Below are 10,533 nucleotides of genomic sequence, written 5' to 3'. Positions count from 1 at the left end.
CAACATCCCAGCAATCTGGGCCAAGGAAGCACACAGTGACTACTTCTCTACAGTAAATCCTAGTTCTAGATCTTTTGGAAATCTCCACGTAGGTATCCAATGAGCATCTGTAGTTCACATAGCCAAGATTGAACCTCTTCATCCTTGTTCTTTTTTGGCCCAAACTGGAGCTTGAGCTTAAGGCCTGGGCCCTGTCCTTTAGCTTCTTAGTTCAAAGCTGGTGCTCTATCACTTGTGCCACATCTCTGCTTTTGGCGTTTTGGTTGTTAACCGAAGTTAAGAGTCTCATGGGCTTTCCGCCTGGGCTAGCACTGAATTGCAATCCTCAGATCTCAGCCTCCTAAGAAGCTAGGATTACAGATGAGCCACTGGTGCCCAGCCCATACTTTCTTCTCAAGCCCACCGTTCTTTATCCTAAGAGGAAGGAATAGTAGTATCTATCACACAAGTCTGAAAAACCTAGGTTGTCTTGATCATCTGTGTCCCACATCCAAATACATTTCTGATACTCTGCAGTCCATCCAGCCCTCTATCTTGTTACTCCAATCCTGATGCCATCATCTCCCATTCAGACTATTACAACCATATCCTGATGGAGTAAGTGGGCTCCAGTCTTGGCCCTATGTTGCTAACTTCATCATACAGCATTCAAAGAGATTGTTCTATGATGAAAGCATGATTACATCTCTCCTTGCTTAAAAGCCCTCCATGGCTCCTTTCTGATAGCATCCAAACTTAATATGAGGTATGACTCCTTTTACTTTCTAATTCTCAACCTTTATCTCCTACAATTCTACCCCTCACATGCTTTGATCCAGTTCCCCTGCAATTATTATACTTCTAAGTACCACACCCTCTTCCCTCTAAACCCTTGTACATGCTGTTTCCCCTTTTTATCCCTCCCTACCCTGACCTCTTTTGGTAATCTGATTATTTCTCTCACATGTCCTGGTTAAATGTCAGTTCATCTGGGAATCCTCCCTAGTTCCTCAAAGCTCTTTGGGGTCCTTCAACACCTACAATGTCATAGTAGTTTTCACAAATATCATTAATGCCTGCTTAATTATCTATCCCCCTCTTGGTGGCAGAGAGACTATGCCTGTATTGTACACTTAATATGCCTCAGAACCTGTCCCAACATGCGGCAGATAGCAAGCACTCAATTCGTAGCCGAATGAATGATTGGATGGCTGTACACTCAGCACTCTGAGCTCTGGAAAAAAAAAAATGAAGACCAAGTTTCTACTCTCAAAAGCTTATAGATGAAGATGACTTAAATCTTCATCCTTCATCCCCCAAAACACCCGCAAGAGCTAGCTGACACTGACCATATCTACCACCAACTCAGGATCACTAACTCAGGACAGGACAAGCCACCAGCCAGGGGCTCCGTTGGTGAAGGATAGAATGTAATTGTTGCATGCGGCTCAGGTTCACCTTTCTACATCTACTTACTCATCTAGCAAGCACCAATCCTTGCTTCTGACCCAAAATATCAAGCAGCAAGACCAAACAGAATGTACCAAACACACAGGGTAACAAGACTGAGTACGGGACAGTGGATAGCAGCAGAGAATAGCTCAGAGTGGCTTAGCAACCCTAGACTCAGTGATGGCACCTCTACAGGACCCTGCTCTGCCAGCTGGTGAGGCTTAAACCTGTACAACCAGCAGATGATTCTTTCTGCAGTACTAGGAATTGAACCCAGGACCATGTACATGCTAGGTAAGCACTCTACTACTTGAGTCACATCCCTAGCTCTTTTGTTATATTTTGTTTTTGAGACAGGATCTTGCTATTTTTGCATGGCTGGCCTCTGTTTCAAGATCCTCTTGTCTCTACCTCCTGAGTAGCTGAGCTCACAGGTGTTTACCACCCACACACTTTGGCTTTTCCTTCAGTTCTAACTCATGCATGTTTTTTGCCAAAACCACTTATGGCAATCCAGCAGCTGCTCTCAGGAGTGTGGACTGGAAACAGGCCCACCGCCTTCCTCTTCATCTGAAGGTGGCTACAGAGGGGCAGCATCACAAAAACATTTCACTTAGGGGAGGTCAACCTGGGACTCCTCAAAATAAACACTCTCTCATCATGTCAGCAACTCAAAACTAGACGAGTTCTAGTGCTGAGAGATTGAGATTTTTCTGTATAGCTGGTTCCTAAATTCAAGTCTTATTGCAGGTGATGCTCAGAGAATACTTGCTAAATCTTTCTTCCATGTTTTATTTTTATTCTTTCAATCTTTCACAGGTATGCAACTTAAAAGACTACTATTTTACACTCATTTGAGTATATATCATACACTACTATAATGTCACAAATTAATGCAAAGATACTATCATAAACAGTGTGAAAAATCATACACATTTTATGTGATAGTGATTTACGAGTTTTTTTTTAAAACTACTGTTGTTTCCCCATGGTTTCTGCCTCGCCTGTTGGCTTCAGATTGGTCCCCACATGGGATAAAGCTCCACCTCCTAGGTACCATCCTCCAAGTTTCTCCTCTAACTTAAGACCTTGTCCAACTAACATTGAGCAAATGCTGAGCACTCTGGTGGCCCAGTTAACAATGACAAGCAGTGGTTAGAACCCTCACTTGCTCCAAGGGAAACTAAGACAGGGGACACCTCAGGCCTGTGAAGAAGAAGGGGCTCTCAGAGCTATTCTCCCTTTCAATAAATAGAGTATTTAAATCACACTGGCTGGGGATGGCAACTCAGTTCCCTTCCTCAGCTCCCTTCAAGTCCCCTAGTCCAGAAGATTGGCAGATGGGGAGATAATATATGCTCCCACACTGCTAAGGAAGTACCTGCTTGGGTTCAAGCCTATAGTTTTCTGCCTCTGCCACTCTGTTACCCCCAAGGAAAGGAATTCCAAATAGGGTGGAAGTACCCACAGACCGTCAATAGCACAGACTTGAGTGCTCCCCATACAAACAACCACAAGAATCAGCACTTTTATGAACCTTTTTTATGGATGAGAGTTCCCATTTTTCAGAGGAGGAAACTGAAATCTGTGAATGCAAGACTAAAGTCACAATTCTCTATCTAAACTTACCTCCTAAATCAAGATTTCCAGATAATTCCTTTTAATTATCCATCATAAGGGGATTTCGTTTCTTTTACAGATTTCATAAATTTGCCACCACCTCTCCAACTACTTAAATCCATTCTACCCCTATCCTTTTCCCCCTTTTATTCCTCTCTCCAACTCCAATTTCCCCAAGGTCTAAGCACTGCCTTGAATTCAAAGGTCCCTGACTGCAGAAGGTGCAACTCCTCTGCCTAAAAAGTGGTTGAGCCCCTCTTCAGGGCCCCTCATGTCTCCTCTCCATTCTTCACTCACCCACCCTGTCCAGGCCCTTTGTGACTCACTGGCTTCCTCAATTTCCTTGCCCTCCCTTCCCCATCACGGAGGATCCCTCTCCTGCACATCCCCAAAGTTCTAGATTGCTCCTCCAACTGTCCTGGAGGGGCGACCCTCACCCCCTTCAGATGCTCAGGCCTCAGCCTTTTCTTTCCAACAGGGTCCCCATCTCACCATCTCAGCGCCCCAGCCCAGCCCCAGCTCCCACGCGCTTACCCGACCAGAGCACGAGTTTGCCGTGCGCCTCCTCCTGGGAGTCCGAGTCCCCGGCCAGCAGCGTGGAGGTGGCCCCGTAGGGCAGCGCCGAGCCTAGGCACACATTGGAGCGCAGCGGCTCGCAGGGGGCGGCCCGGCCGCAGTGGCTCAGCAGGGACGGAGGGCCGGTCACCGCCGCGCTCCTCTTCGCATTCCCGCCACCGATCCGCGACTCAGGCCCGGTCCTGTTCCCGCCCAGGGCCGCCCCCCGACCCAGGCCCCCCAGCAGCAACAGCAGCAGCCCGAGGAGCTGCAGCTCGGGCCCCCGCGCAGGGCGGGCAGCGGCCATGGCCAAACTCGCCAACTCAGCAGAAGCCCTGGGCGCCCCCGCCCGCTCCCCGGAGCCCCCGGGCCGCACGCACAACCCTGGGGGCCACGGAGGCGACTCAGGCGATCTGAGTACCCCACGAGTCCGGGGCCGGCTTCCCCCGGACGCTCCGCGCGCCCCGGCCCCCCGGCACCCAACTTCGCAAAGTTTGGAACCCGGGGCCCATGTTGGGCAGCGGAGGCCCAAGCCAGGTTGCACAACTCCCGACTCCCTCGCCTGGCAATCGAAAGTTGTCTTCAGCCCCGGGAGCCCCCTGGGCCCCCAATCCTTAGCTCCATCCCCTCTTCTACCACGAAAACTAACTTCTAGCCCCGCGATGGAGGCCTGGCGCCTGCCTGGGGTGCAGAACTAGGACCCCGACTCCGCCCCCACGCCAGCCCGCGGCCCAGCCACCTCCTCCGCCAAGCGCGCTGCAGCCCCCTAGCTCTCCCCGCCGACTACCCGGCTCCTTTGTTGCTCTAGCTGGCCTGGCTCTCAGGAATGCACGGGGCCAGGCGGAGCCAAGCCCGGCCCCCCCCTCACCAAGGCTGGGGGAGGGACTGGGCGAGGGAGAGAAGAAGGGGTGGAGAAGCTGGAGAGGAGGGGCGTGAGCTTGAGGCTGGTGGAGCCAAAATTGGGGAGATCTGTTTCCCGGCCACACACGTACCACCCCCCCCCAACACACACACACACACACTCACACACCCCGCCACACCGCCCAGCGCCAGGGGGAAAGAGATGAGTGTAGAGTAGAGCTATTATGAGACTTTAGCTATAACTTGATCTGTCTGAGGCTGGTTTGACTTGGTCATTTGCAGGCCATTTCTCCTGTTAGGATGGGAGAGAAAAGACAAGCCTGGAGTCCATGAGAGATTCCTCCACCTCGTCCCTGCCCAGTTGCTCACCGTGGCTTTTGGTAAATCTTTCAGTTTATCCCAGGTCCCCTTGGAGAGGAACCGAAGATTGGAGTTCCCATTTCTTCAAATCCAACTCTGGATCCACGTGAGAGATGATGTCTATCAGAGCAGGCGTCCCGTCCCAGCTGTTGTTACCTGAGAGAGCAGCTGTCTGGAACCCAAACATGTCGCCCTTAAACTCGGATTGGTTTATTGCTATGAGTGTGTGAAGTCTGCGTGGCCTTGGCGTGTCTTTAGTTGTATTCAAAGGAATCCAGTCCATCTTTGATGGCCCCAGCTATCAGAGGAAGTCTCTGCAGTACTCTTTCCCATTCTACTTTTCCTTCTTGCAGTACTTTACATGTCTCAGATTTCACCATGAGGCAGTTAGCACCCATAACTAAGGGTCTAGCCAGGGTTAGACCAATTTTTCCTTGTTACTGATGGGCAGTTCACTTGGGTAATTTTTATTTTATTTCACCACTGGAAGACTAGCTGGTAGACGAGGTAAAATAGATGATTTCTGTTACCTTTGATCATTTAGCTATTACATTTAAGCTACCATCCTTCACTGGTATTTCAGCCCCACAGGTAGAAAGGTGGGGGATTGGCAGAGGAGAATTCAACTTATTCTTTCTGAAATACTGGGATTGTAAACAGCAGCCTAGTAACATCCTTGAAGAATGAATGCGAATGTGGCTTGCTATCTGTGAACACCGCTGAGTATTTTCTCATAGTATAGTCCTTTCTGCTGCCCTTTGCTAGGCCAGTGAAATTCCCAAACAGGAATGTGAAGCCTGGTGAATAGAATCACAAGCACACGCACACACACACACACACACACACGAAATTAGAATATTCTTCCTCAATCAATACTAGAATATTGTGGAGACAGGCTTGCCCTCAAGAAACATATACAGTTTCATGGCAAAACAGAAAAATTTTCTTCAGGGTAGGAACTTAATTTTATTCTCTGTATCCACACAGAGTTCAATTGGATACACATCCTAATCATTTGATTAGCTGCTAAAGTGAGATGTGATAGGGACTTGTAGTAAAGACAACAGGGTGAGTAGAAGTGGAGGAGGTGGTATTTGAATCTAGGATTGAAGTGTGAGTAGGAGGATCCAGAAAAGTAGAGGATTCAACACTGGTGTTGTTCCCTGTGGAGGAAACTATAACCACAGCTCAGAGCATGTTCTGCTTGGCTGTCAGGACATAGCAAGGGATATGTATAGAAAGTGACTGTCAGGAAGCCTCAAATGACATGCAGAGATACTAACGTTTAATTCTTTTGCCAAAAAGGAAAGAGTGTAGTTTCTATGACACGAGTGCTATTAATCACTTATAACTATACGGTGACCTGAGCATGGTATGAAGGGCAAGAGGCTGGAGGCAAGAGACAGTTTGGAGAGAAGTCACCGGTGATTTATGGAAGTAGAAATAAACTGTCACAAGGGCATAATGTTCCCATTGGAAAAACAATTTAAAGTATAATGATCTAGGTTTATTTTTTTTTGTCATGATAGAAATAAATTGGCTGTTAGAACACACCTACATCTGAGCCATAGGGAAAGTTGCCTTGGAGCTTGAAGTCACACTCACACTTTGTGAACTTTCTCTACTTACTTCCTTTCTCAGTAGTTACTGTTTTGAAGGCCCCGTGGCCTTTTTTCATGGCATACTCAGTATCCTGTGTACTAAGGGGGGATTAACACATGTGCTTGAGCAGAAGAGGGAATCTTAGATGATTCTAAGAGGTTTTATTCAGGCCAGAATGTTCTTTTCTTGTGTAGGGGAGCTAGGAGGTGAGAAATCACAATATTCCCTTTTTGGGAATTCCTCTGGCCTAGAAAGAGGCAGCAGAAGGCAAAACTATGAAAAAATCTCCATAGTACTATCACCACAACTAGGGACCATGTTCCCACCGTGGCAGAGACACATCACCAATGTGCTCTTCACCTGATACAGACCATCTTCTCCTGCAGATGCACCAAGATGCACCAGTGTCTGTTAGACAAGCTTGCTGGCAGGTTGCAAAGTATTCCACTCCTGAGCTAGATAGACATGCGCATGTGCACACACACACACACACATGCATGAACAGTCCCTTAACCCTATCTACATGTCCTAACATAGTTCTTTTGTTGGGGCCATGAGAAGCTGTCCCGGGTTGACAAGGCTTTGCAGCACTTGATTTGCAACAAGTAGCTTCTTGATTTCTGAGTCATTCTCACCAAATATTTTGGCATCCTGAAGTCCCACATTCACTATTGACTGTTTTAATATTAATTTAGTGACTCAAAGAGATCTTACCACTCACAGAAGATTGACATGAAAGTGTCATGAGTATCCTTGAAACCTTGATGTCTGAGCTCAGCTGAGCCTTGGAGACCTTGGCCCAAGTGTCACACTGGCCAGAATCTGGAGCATAATTGTTGCAGTGCTCCTACATTCCAAAGACAGGAAGACTCATTATTGTTAGGGTGACAATGCTGCACAAATTTAATTACAGATTCAACACAATTCTTATCAAAATCCCAATATCCTCTTTGACAGAAATGAAAAAGCTGATCTTCACATTTCATATGTTACAAGGGATCTCTAAGTAGCCAAAACAATCTTGAAAAAGAAGAATAAAATTGATGGACTCACTCTTCTGAACTTCAAAATGTACTCCAAATATACATGCTAAACTACTTCAGAACTACCATGAGAGCAGAAATATAAGCCAGTAGAATAAGACAGAAAGCCTAGAAGTAAACCCTAACATGCCAGTTGGTTTTTGACCCAGAAGACAATACATTTAATGGTCTTTTCAATAACTAGTGCTGGAAAATTTGAATACTCATGTGCAAAGTGAGCTTGGTGTTCACACTTGTGATCCTAGCTACTCAGGAGGCTGATAGCTGAGAATCACACCTCAAAGCCAGCCTGGACAGGAAAGTCCATGAGACTCTTATCTCCAACAAACTACAGAAAAAGCCCGAAGTGGAGCTGTAGCTCAAGTGGTAGAGTACTAGCCTTGAGCAAAAAGGCTCAAGAACAGTACTTAGGCTCTGTACACACACACACACACACACACACACACACACACACACACACACATACACACAAAGAATGAAAGAGGAGCCTTACTTTGTATAAAGCTATGATTTAAATGTAGTTTGTCCCTGCCAAAGCTCATGTTGAGGATTAAATCCACAATGAAATGATTCGAAAGTAGTATGGCCCTTAAGATGTATTTAGGGTCCTAAAAGTCATCTGTCATGAATAGATTAGTGTGGTCATTACAGCTTCTAGTATGATTTGGATATAGTGTCTTCAAAAGGCTCATGTGTAGAAGGTTTGGTCCCCAGGTGGAAAATCCAATTATTGAGAGATATTTGGACCATGAAGACTCTGGCTCAATCAATGGATTCATCCTTTGATAGGCTTATGAAATGGACTACAGGAAGATAACAGGAACTACGGGAGGCAAGCACTAATTGGAGAAAGTAGTTTGTTGAGATGGTGTATATTTGGAAGGTGTATATTCTCTCTAGTGTTTTTCTTCTTCTGTCTCTACTTCCTGGAAGCCATGAGGCAACTTTGTTCTGCCATGGCCTCTCTATGATGCTCTACCTCAACACAGTCCACAGCAATGGGACCCACTGGACTCTAAGATCATGGGCCAAAATGAAACTTTAACTCTTTTAAAAAAATAGATACATTTTAAAGCTAAAACTATACAATGCTTAAAAACTCTACATGGCACTGGGTTGGGCAATAATCTCATGGCTATGAAACCAAAAATACAGGCAATAAAAGAAAAAAATGGTAAGATAGAATGCATCAAAATGAAGATATTTTAGGAGCTGGAGACATGGCTGAAGTGGGTAAACACGAGCCTAGCAAGAGAGGCCCTGAGTTCAAACTCTGGTATAGCTAAAAATAAAATAAAACAAGTACGCTACAATTTTCCTCCTCTTAAGTGGCACCACTGTTCACCAACTTCACAGGCCAAAAACCTTGGCCCTCCTCTTTGTCAAACATTCCTTGCCCAATCACCAGGAAATCCTGATTCAAAAAAAAAAAAAAAAGAAACCTTCAGAATATGCCTGACTCTCCATCGTTCTCCATCCACTCAATTGCTGCTAACCTCATAAGAACTACTATTACCATTCACTTGGGCCAAAGAGCTTCTGAACAGCAGCTTCTTTCCTTCCCATAGTGTATTCTCCATTCAAGCTCCAGAGTCACCTTCTAATATGTCAGATCACACCAGACTTGTGTTCAAAATATTTCATTAGAACTTCACCAAAGTGCTGCTGACCCCTGACAACCAGGAGGACATCACTCTTTTTTTTTTTTTTTTTTTTGCCAGTCCTGGGGACTGAACTCAGGGCCTGAGCACTGTCCCTGGCTTCCTTTTGCTCAAGGCTAGCACTCTATCACTTGAGCCATAGCACCACTTCCAGCTTTTTCTGTTTATGTGGTACTAAAGAATTGAACCCAGGGCTTCATGCATCCTAGGTGAGCACTCTCCCACTAAGCCACATTCCCAGCCCTCTTTTTTTTTTAATCACACCATTTCAAACATGCTGTTTTTTCTAACTACTGAGTAAACACCTGCTTCAGGACCTTTGCACTCATTCTTTTGTTTTGTTTTGTTTTGTTTTTGGCCAGTCCTGGGCCTTGGACTCAGGGCCTGAGCACTGTCCCTGGCTTCCTTTTTTGCTCAAGGCTAGCACTCTGCCACTTGAGCCACAGTGCCACTTCTGGCTGTTTTCTGTATATGTGGTGCTGGGGAATCGAACCCGGGGCCTCATGTATACGAGGCAAGCTCTCTCGCCACTAGGCCATATCCCCAGCCCCTTTGCACTCATTCTTATGTTCTCAATTTACTCAGGTACACTCAAATACTCTTTCTCAGGAATGTAATCCTTACAAACTGCTCCAAAGAAAGTAAGGCTATTTAAATATAAATCCAATAAAGACAAATTACAAATTAGAAGTTATAAACAAATTGCATGTTTTCTAAAGTCCCTATCTATCTATCTATCTATCTATCTATCTATCTATCTCAAAAATAGCCAATTGGAAAATGGGCAAAAGATGTGCACAGACATCTCACTAGGGATAAATTGAGTTAGGTGAGGCAGTCCTAGCTACTTGGGAAAGTGAGGTGGGAGGATCACTTGAGCAGAGTTCAAGAACAGCACACATATAAAAAGATATTCAACATCATTCACCATTAGAGAAATGCAAATTAAGCCACAATGAAAGATCACCACACGCACCAAAACAGCAAAAACGGGGCTGAAGGTGCATCTCAGAAGAATATCAGCTTATACACACACACACACACACACACACACACACACACACACACACACACACACACACACACACACTGGGTCACTCAGAACATAAAATGATATAGCCACTCTAGAAAGTAGAAAGTAGTTTTGTTGGTCCCAGGAGTGGGCACCTATGAGTTTACTAGGACCCCGTAATCATCTCCTGGACATTTATCCAAGAGAAATGGAGATTTCTTAACACGCAGGAAATTGTACATAAATGTTCATAGCAGTTTTATTTGTAATAGTTCCAAATTAGAAACTAGTCAAAAGTCCTACAATACTGAGTGATAAAAGGAGCTGTGGTTTTCTCCAGATGGTAGAGCAGTACTGAGAAATAAACAAAGAATATACCCTTGATACA

General features: G+C 45.6%; 1 protein-coding gene across 1 annotated transcript in view; it reads right to left on the bottom strand.

Annotated features, from left to right (window-relative positions):
- Positions 1-4,634, bottom strand: part of Smo (smoothened, frizzled class receptor) — a 28,770-nt gene extending 24,136 nt beyond the window's left edge. The window contains exon 1 of the mRNA XM_048340197.1: positions 3,586-4,634. Within this exon, the coding sequence (XP_048196154.1) occupies positions 3,586-3,913 (328 nt within the window). The 5' untranslated portion in view covers positions 3,914-4,634. The remainder of the gene's footprint in view (positions 1-3,585) is intronic.
- Between the last annotated feature and the right edge of the window lie 5,899 nt (positions 4,635-10,533).

The sequence above is a fragment of the Perognathus longimembris genome, chromosome 2, assembly GCF_023159225.1.
Source record: "Perognathus longimembris pacificus isolate PPM17 chromosome 2, ASM2315922v1, whole genome shotgun sequence".
Taxonomy (NCBI): Eukaryota; Metazoa; Chordata; class Mammalia; order Rodentia; family Heteromyidae; genus Perognathus; species Perognathus longimembris.
The sequence above is the reverse complement of the archived record's forward strand: the minus strand, read 5'-3'. Positions and strand labels throughout refer to the sequence as shown.